This window comes from Gopherus flavomarginatus, chromosome 6 (assembly GCF_025201925.1).
Source record: "Gopherus flavomarginatus isolate rGopFla2 chromosome 6, rGopFla2.mat.asm, whole genome shotgun sequence".
NCBI lineage: Eukaryota > Metazoa > Chordata > Testudines > Testudinidae > Gopherus > Gopherus flavomarginatus.
Window position 1 is genome coordinate 43945399 of NC_066622.1, and position 18856 is coordinate 43964254.

Genomic DNA, 18856 nt, shown 5'->3' on the forward strand with positions numbered 1-18856 from the left:
GGTACGTCTACACTACGGGATTATTCCGATTTTACATAAACCGGTTTTATAAAACAGATTGTATAAAGTCGAGTGCACGCGGCCACACTAAGCACATTAATTCGGGGGTGTACGTCCATTGTCCGAGGCTAGCATCGATTTCTGTAGCGTTGCACTGTGGGTAGCTATTCCATAGCTATCCCATAGTTCCCGCAGTCTCCCCTGCCCCTTAGAATTCTGGGTTGAGAGCCCAGTGGCTGATGGGGCAAAAATCATTGTCGCGGGTGGTTCTGAGTAAATGTCGTCAGTCATTCCTTCCTCCGGGAAAGCAACGGCAGACAATCATTTCGGGCCCTTTTCCCCAGGATTGCACTGGCAGACGCCATAGCACGGCAACCATGGAGCCCATTCAGCTTTTTTTTTTTTTTTTTTTTTTTTTTACAGTCACCGTATGTGTACTGGATGCCGCGGACAGAGGCGATACTCCAGCGCTACACCGCAGCATTCATTTGCTTTTGCATGATAGCAGAGATGGTTACCAGTCATTCTGTACCGTCTGCTGCCAGTGTAATTTGGCAATGAGATGACGGTTATCTGTCCTTCTGTGCTGTCTGCTGCTATCATGGGTGCCCCTGGCTGAGATCGGCCGGGGGCGCAAAAGCAAAACTGGGAATGACTCCCTGAGTCAATCCCTCCTTTATGGTTTCTAAAAATAGTCAGTTCTTCCTAGAATATGAGGCAAATGGACTAGAGAAGCAGTGTATCAGAGAGTACAGCTGCTCCGTGTCAGATCCTGCAGAAATGATGAGCTACATGCCATTCACGGGGGGTGCCCCTGCAACAACTCCACCCGTTGCTTCCCTCCTCCCCCAACCTTCCTGAGCTACCGTGGCAGTGTCCCCCCCATTTGTGTCATAAAGTAATAAAGAATGCAGGAATAAGAAACACTGAGTTTTCAGTGACATAAAATGAGGGGGAGGCAGCCTCCCAGTGCTATGATAGTCCAGGCAGGACATTAGGCAGTGTGGGGAAGAGGAGCCCAGCATCCCACTGCTATGATAGTCCAGGCAGTACAGAATCTTTTCTTTTCAGATGAAAGGGAGGGGGCTGATTGAAGCTCAGCCCCTAGTTGCTATGATGAGGACGGTTACCAGCCGTTCTGTACCATCTACTGGGAATGACCGGGAGTCATTCCTATTTTCACCCAGGCGCCCCTGGCCAGCCTCACCTAAAGCCAGCCAGGAGCACTCACGGGTTGATAAGAAGGACTGTTACCAGTCCTACTGCACCGTCTGCCACCAGGGAGGGGAGAGGCGTGGATACTTCTCTTCACTGCTGCAGCATCACGTCTACCAGCAGCATTCAGTAGACACAGGGTGACATTGAAAGAAGTCAAGAAATAATTTCTTTCCCTTTTCTTTCACGTGGGGTGGGGGAGTAAATTGACGAGCTATTCCCTGAACCACGCCGGACAATGTGTTTGAACCTATAGGCATTGGGAGCACAGCCGAGAATGCAAATACTTTTCGGAGACTGCTGGGGACTGTGGGATAACTGGAGTCCTCAGTACCCCCTCCATCCCTCCCTCAATGAGCGTCCATTTGAGTCTCTGGCTTCCCGTTACGCTTGTCACGCAGCACTGTGTAGCCTGTAGATTTTTTTTTCAAACTCTTTGGCATTTCGTCTTCTGTAACGGAGCTTTGATAGAACAGATTTTTCTCCCCATACAGCAGTCAGATTCAGTATCTCCCGTACGGTCCATGCTGGAGCTGTGTTTGGATTTGGGACTGCATTGCCACCTGTGCTGATCAGAGCTCCACGCTGGGCAAACAGGAAATGAAAATCAAAATTTCGCGGGGCTTTTTCTGTTTACCTGGCCACTGCATCCGAGCTGAGATTGCTGTCCAGAGCGGTCACAGTGGTGCACTGTGGGATTCCGCCCGGAGGCCAATACCATCGATTTGCAGCCACACTAACCCTAATCCGATATGGTAATACTGATTTTAGCGCTACTCCTCTCATTGGGGAGGAGTACAGAAATCGATTTAAAGAGCCCTTTATATCGATATAAAGGGCCTCGTAGTGTGGACGGGTACAGCGTTAAATCGGTTTAATGCTGCTAAAATCGGTTTAAACGCGTAGTGGAGACCAGGCCTTGGAAGCTATTAATTCAGTTTTTGTGTGATTAGTCTCATCCTTCAGATTTACATTAACACAGGACTGTTTGTATATAATGGTATAGTAAATATTACCACCTGTTCAAACACATTTTGATCTGTAATTTAAAATTGAAGTAGTTACAGCAGATAGAGGAATAAAACGTGACAGTTCACTTGAATGATGAAGAAAAGGTGGCATTTAATGGAAACTGATGTTTGAATAAAGGAATGAATGCATGATTAGATGATCGTGATGGTCCCTTCTGTCCTTAAAGTCTAAGAGGTGTATATAGAGTACGGCACTGTTCTGCAGATTAGATTATAAAATTACAGAAAGAAGTTGCTTGGTGTTTAAATTTCTCAGTCTGTTATGTTTAAACTAAATGATCATTTGCTTTGTAAGTTAGAACCATCTTACAATGTGAATAAGACTGACATCCCTTTTTTAGTTCAGTGTATTTAGAAGTCAGACCTTCTAGCTGTTACATTCGTTTGTTTATGCTGAAAAATAATGCACTTCTGTGTGTGTTACTATTCATTTGTTTTAGAAATGCAGAAAGTGGAAAAATACACCTACCTTGAATATTCATGAATACTCTGAAAGAGAAATTACAGTAATTAGTCTTGCTTGGTTAAAATGATTTGTAAATATTCACAGCTTTTTGAGCTTTATAAAATTTCATTTCCTTTTAGTCAGATTACTAGCAAAGCTTTGCAGAATGTTACACATATTTCTTGTAACATGCTATTGAATAAAAGTTGTATAACTTATTTTTAATATGTTAGCAAATGTTTCCAGTGCATATTCATGTGTGTGTGTGTGTGTGTGTATGTGATCTTTAATGTGGTATATAAAAAGAGTTTGGCATTTCAAAAACCACTTAGAATAGTTTGTTCTATTCTTTTGCTTCCTTGGTCATGTGTGTTTCCCCAGTGTTGTCAGTCTTCTCCAAGAAAAAGAGACAGCATTCTTCTTCCTTGAATTCTTTCATTCAGAGGCGGAGGTCAGACACGCATGGTTCTAAATGTATGTTTTATTGAACAGATTTTGACGTTTAATCGTTTGTTAGTTTTTGCATTTTCCAAGGATTCTTCACATGGTATGTCTTCAGAATAAGGAAAAATAGGTAATGTGCAGTTTGTTCATTAGAATGCTGTTTCCAGGACATACCTAGCCAGATTGTTTGACTGTGAAGCAGGTATCGTTTTGTCCTTAAATTTCACAAATGAAAGAGTGATCAGCTACTGGAAGAACTTGTGTTGGATTGAGTGCTGATTCAGCTCCTTTCACATTCTAATTATAAAGAGGTCCAAAAGAAAGAAGATGTCATGTGAAGGTTAATTTGGGCTCATTGGACTTCAAAGCTGTTCCCAGATTTCAGCAGCAAACTAATCTTTCTCATTCTATTTAAGAGGGAAGGCTTTTCAAATGCAGTACATGTTTCCAGTATACTCTTGAGATCTTTTGAGTTTGGATCAGAAGAGACTGAACTTTTTCTTGAGCTCATTCTTTGAAATCTTTCCATACCAGCACCATCAACCATGTACTTCAGATTTTTCTTGGGTTTTCTTTATATAAAGGTTAGCATACATAGGGTTTACTGAGTTACAATGGTGCATTGCTGAATAGGGCTATAATTTTGGCTAGTTTAAGCCTCACTGTACAAAATAAGCAAATGAAAAGATTGTTACCATGCAGAGTAGCAAAGTTGGGGTATTTAAGTTTCTGCTGAAGGCATATCTCATTCTGTAGAGCTGGAAAAGTCATGATGCTTAAGTTTTATTAACTTTGAATAGAATATGAGGAGGGATCAGGGGTAGGCCAACTATGGCCAGCCTGCAAGCTCCAACTGGGGAGCGCGATCTGGGGCTTGCCTCGCTCTAGTGCTCTAGCCAGGCGCTGGATCGGGGGCCGTTCCGGCGTTCCAACTGGAGTAGTGAGTTGGGGGCTGCACCACGTATCTCAGCCCTGCTCCGGTGCTCCAGCTAGGGCGCTGGGTCGGGGGCCGCACCTGCTGGGCCACTGGGTTGGGGGCTGCACCACCTGGCTCGGCCCCGCCCCAGCACTCCAACTGGAGCCTGCTCCACACGGCTCCTGGAAGCTGCAGCATGGCTCCGCTCTGGCTCCTAAGCGCTCCAATGGGAGCTTCAGGAGCAGTGCCTGCCGATGGGACAGCATGCAGAGCTGCTCGGTTGCACCCCCGGATAGGAGCCGGAGAAGGGACATGCCACTGCTTCCGAGAGCCGCTTGAGGTAAGTGCCGCTCGGAGCCTGCACCCCTGAGCCTCTCCCTAACCCCCTGCCCCAGCTCTGATCCCCTCCCAGTCTCCAAACCCCTCGATCTCAGCACGGAGTACCCTCCTGCACCCCAAAACTCTCATCCCCAGCCCCACCCCAGAGCCCACACTCCCAGCCAGAGCCCTCACCTCCTCCCCGCACCCCAACCCCAATTTTGTGGGCATTCACGGCCTGCCATACAATTTCTATTCCCTGATTTGGCCCTCAGGTCAAAAAGTTTGCCCACTCCTGACTTAGGTGAATAACCTCCTTTATCACCCATTTATAGACAGGCAACAAGCACCTGATTTTTAAGAGCGCTGTTCATGTGCCCTACGGTATGCCAGTGCTACACATGAATGCCCACATGGCCAATTGACACCTAGCTATCCAATCCATGTGGATGTGCTAATCAGTAATTTACTCATGCCTTAAGATTTTATGCAAATGTAGTTTTGAATCTTCAGCCATATTTCATGAAAATCAGAAATCCTTCATTTTGCAGTGCCTTGGAAAGAATAGAAATGCCAACAGATACAAACCTCACTTGTAAAATAATTGAGGGAAACCCCTCTCCCCCATCCTTTGTTTAAAAGATGGAGGATCCCTCCTCATATTCTCTTCTCCTTCCCACCCCGCTTTGTAGAGTGAGGTCTCAGTTTTACCTCACATGTAGATCACACAAAATATATCTGATCAGTTTCTTCTTCACCCATAAACCAGCCTTATGGTACTCTGACTTGTCAGGTAGAGATATTTGCACAGAACCTCTGTATGAGAGAGGGGGCAGGTTTAGAATTTCAGATATTTTTCTGAAAGTTACATTTTCTTAATAGTCTTATCCCTGCTGTTGTCACTTCAAGATTGGACTACTGCTGTGCACTCTACATGGTCATGCATCTAAAATCTATTCAGAAAACAAAGTTTTTGTGCAGAATGTAGAGGCCCATGTACTAACAGGCATATCTCTCCAGGAGGCACGTGATGCCAGTGATCTGAGGTCTGCACTGGCTCCCTGTTGGCTTCCTGGTGAAGTTTAAGGTGTTTTAACCTATAAAGCACTAAAAGGTTTGGGACCTGCTGACTTGAAAGATTACTTCTCTCCATGTACCAAACAGTTAAACTGTGGTTACCATAGATGGTCCAACTAGGATCCCCTCATTATAGAAGGCAGAATATTCATAGACTCATAGAAGATTAGGGTTGGAAGAGACCTCAGGAGGTCATCTAGTCCAACTCCATGCTCAAAGCAGGACCAACACTAACTAAATCATCCCAGCCAGGGCTTTGTCAAGCCAGGCCTTAAAAACCTCTGAGGATGGAGATTCCACCACCTCCCTAGGTAACCCATTCCAGTGCTTCACCACTCTCCTAGTGAAATAGTGTTTCGTAATATCCAATCTAGACCTCCCCCCACTGCAACTTGAGACCATTGCTCCTTGTTCTGTCATCTGCCACCACTGAGAACAGCCGAGCTTCATATTCTTTGGAACCCCTCCCCCCATCAGATTTCTTTTGGCCCTATTCTCTGTGAAAGCTCTTTGCCTCTGAAGTTTAGCTTGTATTTGTTGAACATCAGAGCACAGTGCAAAGCTTATCTATTCGATAAAGGCTTTGAGATGGATTATGGTTTGGGGGGTGGGTGAAGAGGGATGCGGGTATGTTGTTGGCTAGTGAGCTAATTAATTGTATCATGCTGGTGGGTTGGTGTTCCTATGTGTATTTAAACTTACAATGCATTGTTAAGGGCCCTAGAACTTGTGTATGATGTGTATTTAAAGTCTAAATAAATAAGATTTTCTGAGCTCTTTAGAGGGTCTCTAAAGGCTTATCTGTACACAGTTCTTGTACCATTTTCAACTAAATCAGTTTAGAAACAGATATGGTTACGTCAGTGCATAACCTGCCACACCCCAATATTGCTATAGTTATACCAATATAAATTTATGGAAATTGGATTTACATTGATATAGTTAAATAGGTACATAAACTGTGTTTAGACCACCTCTTAATAAAGAGGAATAGCATAAAGGGGAGAATAGCACAAAGGTAATGGAGAGAAGATTGCATTGAATAAAGAAATGCAGTATTTGTGGTGTGTATGTAGATGGAATCCATCAGGAGTCTTCAGAAAGCTGAGCAAAACCTTTCTACAACACAGCAATCAAAATACATTAACTGTAACTCCCAAACTGTACTGTCTAGGAAGTCAATTAGAAGTCTAGAATTTTTAAGGTGTGTATTTTCATATTATTATCTTCCAATGTCTTAAAATTTCTCTCTTTCTACAAGAAGACAAATACATCAGTGTTGCACAAGAACATTCACAAGGTATACACTGCTAGAATTAAAACAAACATCAGTTAGTTGACTCAGCAAACAATTGAGAAGCATGAGTATTGCATCTACATACCTTATGTGCTTTCGAGGTGATGAACTTCAGCATATATGCATTCTTTATCCCAGCCCTAATGATTACCTCTATAGCAAATACTTTAGAATGGAGAAGGGGTAGCTTTTTTCCTTCTCCTCCCACAGCAGTAAAGATGGAGGATACTCTTGCAAATATTTGGAAAGTTCTACTTGAAAAAGTGTTTACTATTCCTGACTGTCATGAGCTTCATAATCATAGTCCCATTAGTCCATCTCTGACTGAGACTAATTCTGCCATACTGTCTGTCCGTGGTATGCAAATTTGGTGAGTGGGGGGAGGCACAAAGAAACTTCAGCCTTTCATCCTTTTAAAAAACAAACATACAAATAAAAGCACAGCTTGTCTTATTTTCAGTGATTTGGTAAGTTTTATAATGACAGCAGGTCTGCTATGCCCTTAACATTAATTTAGATACTTATTAATTTTAAAACTCATTTTATGATTAATAATTGATTATTAAAAGACATAAACTGACAACATATATAATAATAGTTGAGAGCCTGGGATCCATAGAATGAGTCAGACACTCTAATACTTAACCGAATGAATGAATAGTCTCACCTCTACATTTCCCCTGCACCTTCCAATGTGAAAACCTAATTTCACATTACAAGTAATGCAAAATACCCAGTTTCAGATTACAAGCAATGGAGGGGGTGTCCGAGAAGTTCCATGAATGGTAAGGTGGGGCACGGCTGGAAAAGCTTGCATACCACTAGTCTACGTCAGTTGTCACAGTCCTCTGAACAAAGAAATATTAACAAAAAATTTTGGTCGGATGCCGTCACATTCCTTGAGAGAGAAGCAGGATGTTTATTTGTGGGAACATCTCTCCCATTGCACTCCTCTATGAACACTTGGAGTTAGTGTTTTGATGATTCTTTCATGTATAGGTTCAATTCTAACTAGTAATTTTAGAAGGCAGACAATTAGCTTAATTGATTCCCAATTAGTTTATGGGAAAAGATGTCAAAGAACATAATAAAATTACACTTTAAAAGTGTCAAGTATCAGAGGGGTAGCCGTGTTAGTCTGGATCTGTAAAAGCAGCAAAGAGTCCTGTGGCACCTTATAGACTAACAGATGTATTGGAGCATGAGCTTTCTTGGGTGAATACCCACTTTGTCGGATGCAAAAGTGTAAATCGCATGCTTACATTTTCTCCCTTGACAATGCAAATCTGATTTACCACATGTAAATCCCATCAGTCAAGCAGTAAGCAAACAAGTGTCATTTTCAGATTGGATTATCCTATGTAAATTGGGAAATAAGAATATTAAAACATCCTTCTTTTTAAAAACATCCATTCTTTTGCAGTTTTCCGTGACACTTTCTACCCTGTGTTACCTTGTATATGTCTAATGGGGTATTGTCCTTGTTATATTAAAGTGTTCAACAAGGGTGTATGTATGTACATGCATGCACACATCACATACTTGTCAATAACTTTGTTAGACTTGAAGAATTTAATATATTTTATTATACAAGATCTATCTTAAAAAAACCAAACGTGCATACTATCTTCATCAATTTTCTAATTAGTTTTAGTAAAAGGATCCTATAGTGTTTGATACTAGACAAATGGAAGAGGCACAAAACTTATATTTTCATGAATATGAAATCACCAAGTGCATCACATAGAAGAGAACTTGAAAAAACATCCTGTACTCTTAGTATCTGTTGTTTTTAAAACAAAAAATCTCGAAGTAACATATACAGAATGCATCGTGCCAAATTCTACCCTTTTTACACCCAGGCAAATAGTTGATGTTAATGCAACTGCACAACACCGCAACTCAAGACTGAATTTGGCTCACAATTTAATTTGTACCAAAACCCCTTAGTAGTGGATTTTGATAATCTATAATGGAAAAGAGTGATACCCTTGCAGTATACATTGAGGGCAGGGTTGCAAAAAAAAAAAAAAAAAAAAAGTCAGTCTGCTGCTTATTCATAAGTATTAAAAGTGAGCTAAAAAAAGATTTAAAAGAAATTAACAAGCTATTCAATATCCTAAAGTGTTAATAGAATGTGTTGATTTAAAGCAAAATGTTAGAAATTAAGTTCCTGTTCCTCTTAATGTTCAGGATCTTGGTTCAGGAGTTTATTTTTCCCCAAGAAATATATTCTGGTAGCACCGAAAGGCCTCCACCAGCTATGGGGCCAGTTGTGTAGACTGTACAAACATAAATGATACTCTCTACTTACAGATTAAAAGACATCACATCAGATGGATGTGACAAACAAGCAGGCTCGGAATGAGGTGTGAGGGAGGTGGGATAACAAAAGTAATAGGATATGATCAATTTTTAGCCAATCATTAACAATACTCACAACTTGCCTGCCTGCCTAGCACAGTTGCCAACTTTCATGCGTAAGCAATAAACTACACCAAGCCAAAAGCAGGAAGCCAAAAATTAGCCAGTAAACAACTCACAAGCCAATTAAGCCAAAAATAAGCTCAATTTTTACATTTTTTCCATGAGTTTGGAATGTCTGCCTAGCAGTTTGCAGGTATTGTGTGCTGTTTTGTGGATACTGGTTTTCTGTATGCACTTTAGTTGAGGTGAGTTTTGATGGGGGATGTGATGGAAAATGAAGTTTTTGACTGGCAGTTTTTCCAACACATAAGGGGAAACAGGAGAAAGCAAAAGGTGCTTGCAAGTCAGTGCCATCTGATTGCAGTTTGTTTCCAGACATGAAATGACTTGATGGTCTCAGACCAGTTCTTAATAATAATTTCATAACAAACTTTACTGCAGTTAGCAATAATCTACACGCTTCTTGCTGGCAGTTTTAGCAAAGGCCAAAAATTGACAGCCTGATCCAAGGAGGTGCGGAGCACCACCAGTTCCCGATAATTGAAGCCACTGGCACTTAGCATTTTTCATGTGGCGCTGACTGCTTTGTAGGACCATGCTCACAATGAAAATGGGGATTGAATTATCTTTTTATACTGCAGGTGGTCCTTCCAGGCATGTTGGAGCAGTTTTAGGGGAAACTTGTACTTCTGCCTCACATGCTATATTTATTCTATGTACAAAAAGAGGGCTAGAGTCTTCAGAACGGTCAGTAAGGCACCTTTCCTAATGCTAAATTAACTTTAATAAACACAAACAAAACCCAAACCCTTTATTTGGCATATCCAGTTGCAGTGCTGAGGTATCAAGGCACCATCAGAACACATTCCTCCACGTCAGAGTTCTTCTGTTATTGACTTGCTTGAAAAAAAAGCATTTGAAATAATTACTTTACAGTGATGAACTATTGTGAAACAACATAAGTTGTGTCTGTCTTTTCCACAGAACCAAACTGAAGAATCATGAATATGAAACTCTAGACCACTTGGAGTGTGATCTGAACTTAATGTTTGAAAATGCCAAACGCTACAATGTTCCTAATTCTGCCATCTATAAGAGAGTACTGAAAATGCAGCAAGTTATGCAGGTATAAAGAGAAGAGTAAACAATCAAGATGATAACTATATGTATGAATTCATTTTCTTTAGGTGGTAGTTCTTAGAACTTTTAAATGTGCAGTAGCATATTTGATAGTTTATTAGCTGTTCTGAATGTTCAGCAATGCAGTTTTCCTGATTAAGTATCCTGAACATATTTTAATGTTCAGAAGTTCTCAATGCGTCCTATACTGGGTCATCTGTCTTTGTCAGGAAATAAATCTGTAAAAATAATGTGCTGAATGGGGAGTGGATCTTCTTAGTTATTTCTCTAAATGACTTTGTTTGCAAGTAGGTTAGAATCAAGCTATGAATGTAAGTACAAGAATCTTTAAAATTGACAAATACAATAAAGCTAAAATGACTTTAAAGAATGCTAACACACTTTGTGTATCATGAATTAGAACATTTAACAGAGCAGTTCAAATAGCTGCTAGTCTGAAGTAGCATTGGCTTGAATTGATTCTTCAAAATATTTTCATGTCAGTTTTTAATACAATTTTCTTTTGTGCGGACATCTTTCATTGAATTACAGTCATTGGAAATCTTTTAATGGTGCTTTAATATTTGTGCATCCTACAGCTGTAGTTGTGTCTTTCTCAGTGAATCTGATCTGTGCAGCTGTTTAATATTCATTTATTCTGGGAACATTCAGTAACAAGTCTAACACTAGGGATTTGCACTTTTTCAGGCAAAGAAGAAAGAGCTAGCTAGGAGAGACGACATTGAGGACGGAGACAGTATGATCTCTTCTGCCACATCTGATACTGGAAGTTCAAAAAGGAAAAGGTATGTATTTTTGTTTTTCCTACAGACATCTTTTTGTTGCTACTTTCATTTGTTATATAGAAGAACATTAAAACATCTATGTTTCAGACTTCATATATGAATTCTAAAACCATGAAACGTATCTCATTTATCAGTTATAATTAATTGTTTTATTTTTCCATACTGATATTTTCTCACTAATATGTAAATATATACCTGACAAGAATGTTTATACTTCAGTTTCTTAAAATGTATGATGCTGACATTTTACATAATTATGTAATACTATGTGTGTTTCTCACTTAAGATATAGTATTTTCAGTCCAAATAGTACTCTGTACGTTCTTGTGATTTGTTCTAACACGTTATCTGTAACTAACAAGTTGCTCCTCTTCCCTTGTTTTCCTCACCCATGATTCTCCTTTTTACTATTGGTTAGTAATTTCCGAATGAAAAATAAATTGATTTTAAAAATGTATTTTCAGTTTTCACATTTTATTGTCAGTCTTAAATCCTGTTGCAAGATATGGGTTTTTAGTGGGGAAAACTCCCTGGAATAAGATTACTGGATTTTTTTAATCTGATCAGGACAGATCAAGTATGGTTTCACCATGAAAGTTATGGTGGCCCACCTCTCCCTTCCTTCTGATCTCACATTCCCCAAGTACTCTATCAGGAATCATCATGGCCAAGCAGTACGTAAATAGACCAAATGTAAGAGAATAGGATGATTATGGCAGGTGGTAGAGTATTAAAATTTGTGTACATAAAACACAACAAAACAAAACACTAGACATAGTGTTCTGAAAGCATTATAAATGCCCACTAAGATCGTAGGTTTAAAAATATTGTGTTTGAAAGATAGATGCTAACCCATCCATTCTTCCTCGTAACAGCGAAATTTGGTGGTGTAAACTGAGATTCAGGTTCCTCCATTGTTGCTCCAGCCAGTTATTGTCAACTTTACAGGTTCTGAGTTTGCTGTTATGCTAGGGGGAGGGACTGGAAAAAAGTGAAACCAGATCAGAGCCATCAAAACAAGAAATTCTTTTATTAGCATGATTATATAATTGTAGCCGCATTCTCCATGTTTTCTGGATTCCAGTCATCAATCAAAGATAGAAACTTCTCAGCCAGAAGACCAGTAACTGAGCTATATAGGAAGTGGTACAATTTGGTGATACTATAGTGGGGAAAGAGATCCTGAAAGGTGGCTGAGTGATCAGAGAGAGAGAATAAAGTGCCAAATAAAGATCAGCGAGGAACAGACCACAAAATTGCAAGCCTGTGTGACTTGTAGAATCAGTGGATACTGCTGACACAAGCAAATTAAATTGCCCTTCATGCCCTAAAATCATGTATTGCATTGGATACTCTTATACAAGAAAATATTAAAATCCTTTAAAAAATAATCTAAGAATTCATCAAGAAGAAAATGAATAGGGCTATTAGAATGATTCATAGACTCTAGGACTGGAAGGGACCTCGAGAGGTCATCGAGTCCAGTTCCCTGCCCTCATGGCAGGACCAAATATTGTCTAGACCATCCCTGAAAGACATTTATCTAACCTACTCTTAAATATCTGCAGAGCTGGAGATTCCACAACCTCCCTAGACAATTTATTCCAGAAAGGTCATCGAGTCCAGCCCCCTGCCTTCACTAGCAGGACCAAGTACTGATTTTTGCCATAACTTCATTATACTTTTAAATCTCTTACTTGCAATATCATTAAATCATAATAGTTTGCTATAGGGAGACAAATAAGTGTCTGTGATAGCGTAAGTATAGCCATTTGCCACTTTCACTATAGAGCATTGGTAAAGCTTGCTTTTTTTTGACAGGTGTTCAAACAATTCAGAAGCTACTTTCTATTAATTTGTAGAATGATCCTTCTTTATATTTTATCCTTGTGATACAGTATATATTGTGAGAAATGTAGAAAGATTCTTACAAGTGGAGAAAAGTCATAAGTTCCCTTGATGCTCTGTATATAGTACATTTTGCCAGTGAACCAGTCATTTCGAGGCAATTTGTAAAAAATTTAGCCCTGTTTTTGAGTGTTCAGCTTCAGAAGCTTCGGCTTGTTTTTTTTTTTTTCCCCCTCCAGGGTGGTAAGTATCTCATTTACTTGAGCACCTCTGAAAACCAAGCTCAAGGTTTGTGAAGTTGAACACCCCAAAATTGAGGAACTCAGAATTTGAGAGGCCACTTTTAAAAAAAATTTAGGTCTTACAGATGAAACTTACTTCATCTAGGCACAAGAGTTTATGAAATAAGATGATGCGTCCACCCATTCATTCTTTTTGTCTAATAGGTAAGTGCAGTCATAGAGGTCATAGGTCTGAAAATGCAGAGTCTGACTCCATAATTTGAGGAATATTCAGAGTAAGGCAGCATCCTTCAGGAAAATAGTGATTTGTTTCATGCTGGGGAAACTTTTTTATCTCAAAGTGGAGCAAAGGAAGATGGGAGGTGGTGTTTTAAAATTAACTGGCTAGCTCCCCTAGCGTTGCACTTACCTATGGACCCAAATTTTCTGGTCCTACTATCATCATTCTGTAACTGTTTTTAAAATTTGTGTGCACACATTTCTAGCATGGTGGTGGTCTTTATACACAGGTACTATGCTTTTTTAAAAAATTGCATTCAGTGTATCTTGCAACAAAAAGAAAAAGGCTGTTCTGGTGTGGGTGAGGAAAAAATAACTTTTTTTTTCCTTTTTTACCCAACAGTAAAAAGAATATAAAGAAGCAACGAATGAAAATATTATATAATGTTGTTCTTGAAGCTCGAGAGCCTGGCACAGGCAGAAGACTCTGTGATCTATTTATGGTTAAACCCTCCAAAAAGGACTATCCAGATTATTATAAAATCATCTTGGAGCCAATGGATTTAAAAATTATTGAGCATAACATCCGCAGTGATAAATACTCAGGGGAGGAGGCTATGATAGAAGATATGAGGCTGATGTTCCGAAATGCAAGGCACTATAATGAGGAAGGCTCACAGGTACTGTTTAGGTTATCCAGGCACAGTTACCTTCGTGCTTCGTTGCAGAAGGCAAAATTGTGTTAGGATTTTGTAATAGTCGATCTCTGGTTATTCCTTCCAGTGGTTACGCTAACAGTTACAGAATAAGCATATGCACCCCATCATAGCACTTGTTCTAAACCAGAAATACTACTACTTCTGTACAGATATATTTTTGTGTTTTAAATATTGCTTCTGCCTGCAGATATATGCAGACATAAACACAGCACCTTCCATTTTAAATGTACATCGTTTAACTGTACAATTTTATTTTTTATCCTTTTAGCTGTGTTGGTTCTTACACTGCTAAGAAAGAGTTAGCTGTTTTATTTTCTTCTAGTGCATAATAAACAGTTGTTTACTCAGTTCCCATGATTTATACCCTGTAAACCCATTGAAGGCAATTGGATTACATAGGGGTCACTAGGGACCTAATTTAATCTTTAGAATTTTTGTTACTGTGGAGTGATGTGTTGGATGTAAATAACCCAGTTTGGCTCTTAGATCTCAGCATGATTTTGCAGGGCTTGTAGATGGAAATGGTATTTCAACTACTCTAACACATTTGACAAAGAAATTGATGAGAAAAGGTGAACATGCAATCCCATCATGTTATTTTTATAATCTTGTCAGAATGGAGATGCAGTTTAACTGCACACTTTACATATGGTCATTATCTCCATTATTAAATTAAATATTTATCTACTATGGTTAAATGTATATTCTGCAAAGTGTATGCAAAAAAGAAATACAAATCCTTTAACAAAGTAATTATTGTGGATGAGTGAACAGAAAGTGACTAAGAATTAAGCGGCTTTATTATTTATGGACCAAATCTTAAAGTTCATAGTCAGTCCTTAGTCAGGTAAAGCTGAGTCAATAGCTAACAGAAGAAACATACATTCATACTCCACTGTTGACAACATTACCGATGGCAGTGAGAAGCTGGATACTCTGTCCTTTTGTGATCGGAAAAGAAATATTTGATGCCTTAAGAAAAGTAAAACACCACTGATATCTTACTATATGAGGGCAACTAGAATGCCTGGAGACTGGAGTAATATAGAAGATATGATTAATAAGGTGCATACCAATAGATGTTGTTTCTCACAGATGCCAAACGTACTCTGTATATAACTTAAAAACTTATTTCTGCCTGACAACCTGAAGTCATGAATACAACCCATTGAGCTGGACAGCATAAGCAAATTTAAGAAGCAATACTGGTCTCTTGTTCTTAATCAGATCATTGAAATGTCTAATGTGGCAAGTGATGAACATACATCTACACTTGCAAATAATTTGATTCTGTTTGATTAGCTATATTGGCAAAGAGGCATGAAACCTTATGACTGCAGACTGCAACCTGAACTTTGCTTATTTACTTGTCCTGCAAATGTATTTGCCTGATGACTATAGCAACAGCATACTGTTAACAAACAAGATATTTATATTCTTTCCAAGATGGCTTAACAAGATTTTGATCAGAATGTAGAAATTGACAGTGATAATGCTATACATTAGAAAGAACGGATGCAGTCTTTTGGGGATGCAGTCTCAAAAAAATTTGACTTATGAACGAGTAAAGAAGACAATCTAATATAGGACCTTTTTCTGAAATATCCCAGAGTTCTTTACAAAAATTACATATATTAATTATTTAATCCTTCACTGAAATACAGACAAATTTAGGGTGGAACGAACCAGTTGTTTTAACAACATATTGCAACACTATACAATCATTCAAGAGTGGAAGCGAAGAATATTGTGCTACACTGAAACTAAGGAGTTAACTCTTTTGTGTTAAGAATTTTCTTGGTATACTCTATTACATTATCATAAGGAAACAAATAACCTAAATATTGTTTTATTATTTTTCTTTCAACACTTTAATGACTAATAGGTATATAATGATGCCCATGTCCTAGAGAAGATTCTTAAAGAAAAAAAGAAAGAGTTGGGACCTCTTCCTGAAGACGATGATATTGCTTCCCCTAAACTAAAGCTAAGTAAGGCAGCCTTGTGGATTCCTACTTCTTGGTAAATGTTGATGTGGAATAAAATGATACAGTTAACATTAAAATGGAAAACCATATCACCATACATTGAAGGCCGATTGCATAATTTGTGCCACTTCTGAACCCAAATGTACACTAAACTGCAAAACTGAATTACATTTTCAATATCATCATAATTGCAGTGGATATTGGTATGTGTTTGTGCTGAAATTAAAATTAAGAGGTGAGGGGTGGGAAAGTCAGAATGAGAGAATCTGTATGAAACAATTTTTCTATACAGGCTAGGTTAGAATGAAGAAGAGAAATTCAGAATAACTGGAATATAATCATTGGTATCATACCTCATTCATTTGATTGGAGATATAATAAGCATATATAGTAAGCTTTGAAACATCAGAAAATGATTCAGCAGCAGCTGAAGTGCAAATAGATTAAGGAGCTAGAAGATCTTTTCTGTTTCCATAGACATCCTTTGTAACTTTGTCATTTACTCTCCTTGTGTGTCATTTTTGCATCTGTAAATTGGGGATATAACTTATTACACAAGGGAGCTGAGGTTTAATTCAGTAATGGGGGTAAAGTGCTTTGTGATCCCCAAATGAAGAGCGTGATAAAATTGCAAAGTATTGTTATTACCTTGTTAGTGTAATACATCTCTTAGAAAATGCTTGCACCTACTGTTGTTATAAGTAGCACCTCTGGTTATAATAAGGGAAAGAGATTAGAGAAAATTATTTTTCTCTGATTTATTTTTTCAATGTCTTTTATGCATTTGATAACACGTTGTATATAAGGATTTCTGGCTATGTTCTGCTACCTTTTATCGTATACTGAGTAGTATCTTATTCTGTAAGTAGTTCTGATGATTTTAATGGGACCACTCAGAGTAAGATACTTACTTACAACATGAGTAAGGGTGGATCAGACCCTTAGTTTCCCCTGTTGTGTATTTGGGTCTTCCACAGAGCAACAACGTGAAGTGAAACATCTTTAAGAGAAAATTATTGTAAATCCCCTTACAATGGCAGGGAAATTCAGCAGTAGGTGGTGTTCTTAGAACTATTTTTCACTCCTTTTTAAAAAAAAGTAACTGAGCAGATTCCAGGTTGGTGCTGCTCCTTTCATATATGTGTGTTAAGTTCTAAACTGACTAAATGAGCAAATTGCATAGAAGGGTTTTTTTTTTTAAAAAGAAAAGCACACATGCCATATTGAAGCATCACTGAGGATAAAAATGCAAAATCACCAAGAAAGTGTAGATGTGGAAGAATCCAAGTGCAAAGACTTTGTAGTGCTATGACAATTGATCCTGTATAAACAAATAGTTAATCTGATTGGTAGCCCCATTTGAAGGCATTATTTTGCATTTTACCTATAAGAATTCTACCTAGTTTAGCTTAAATCTGCTGTGTGAGGGAAAACTCACAATAAGTGGGATTCTTAGGATGTGTCACGGCAATTGGGAGTGTGCCACTCAACCTGGTAGGGAGACTTGACTTGACTAGTGCACTAACAATAGCTGTGCGATGTTGCAGCACCGGCAGAGGCTCAGGCTAGGCACACCCCCAACGGCAGTGGAGACTTACCCACATGTGAAAATCCCCATGAAGAAAGAATTTTAATGGCTTTGAAAAATCCACATGAAGAGAGGATTTTGATGACTGCTGAACTGAAATGAGAATTTCACATAGTGCTATTGTGTTGGCTTCTCTTATAACTTTAGGCCAGTGGTCCCCAACCTTTTTGTGGCCAGTAGCACATTCATGTTTTCAGAAGAGCGTGGCGAGCGCCAACAATTTTTCAAGGCTTATTTTGTATTTGTACATTACATAATACGAAAAACATTTAATATTACATAATATATGAATCCATAAGATAAAAAGGGTAATTTTACATGTAAAAAGTATTAATTAAATCATTCGGCAATGACTCTTTCACCTTACCATGTGAATTTGCTCTTTTTTATCTACCTGTAAGAAAAATTAAGGAGTTTTTAACAAAATAAATATCATAAACAGTTTTTATCTTATTTATTTAAAAAAAAGTAAAACATTGTTTAACTGCTGGTCCAAATATATTTGTTATTCTTACTTTAATATAGAATGAAGCCTGCAGCCCCAGAGTTCTCTGTCCCCAGCAGGGGCAGTGCCACGGATTCTCTCTGGCTTCGAAGCCGCGGCCTCGTCCCTGCCGGAGACAGAGAACTACGCCCGCAGCCTGCAGCCCTGGAGAAGCTGGAGAGAAGCCACAGCCCCGCACCTGCTGGGGACAGAGAACACTGGCGCCCGCAGCCTGCAGCTCCAGAGTTCTCTGTCCCTGGCAGGGGTGGGGCCGCGGCTTCACTCCGGCTTCGAAGCCAGAGAGAAGCCGCGGCCCGGCACCTGCTGGGGACAGAGAACACTGGCGCCCGCAGCCTGCAGCCCCAGAGTTCTGTCCCCAGCAGGGCTGGGGCCACGGTTTCCAGATTAAGCCGCGGCCCCGTGCCTGCCGGGGACCGAGAATACTGGTGCCCGCAGCCTGCAGCCCTGGAGAAGCTGGAGAGAAGCCATAGCCCCGCGCCTTCCAGGGACAGAGAATGCCGGTGCCCACAGCCTGCAGCCCCAGAGTTCTCTGTCCCCAGCAGGCGTGGGGCCACGGCTTCTCTCCCCTGCTGGGCACTAGGTGGGCGCACATAAATGCCCTGGCGGGCGCCATGGACCCGCAGGCACTGCATTGGGGACCACTGCTTTAGGC

At 39.6% G+C, this 18856-nt stretch overlaps 1 protein-coding gene across 28 annotated transcripts in view; it reads left to right on the top strand.

Moving 5' to 3' along the window:
• The window catches only part of PBRM1 (polybromo 1), an 84486-nt gene that overhangs the window by 30448 nt on the left and 35182 nt on the right, over positions 1 to 18856 (top strand). For 27 of the 28 annotated variants that reach the window (XM_050957675.1, XM_050957681.1, XM_050957690.1 and 24 more), the window contains 4 exons: positions 10155 to 10296; positions 10998 to 11095; positions 13808 to 14084; positions 16009 to 16114. In XM_050957675.1, coding sequence (XP_050813632.1) covers positions 10155 to 10296; positions 10998 to 11095; positions 13808 to 14084; positions 16009 to 16114 — 623 coding nt within the window. Of the gene's footprint in view, positions 1 to 10154; positions 10297 to 10997; positions 11096 to 13807; positions 14085 to 16008; positions 16146 to 18856 lie in introns of all 28 variants that reach the window. The other variant, XM_050957702.1, reaches the window with a different exon arrangement.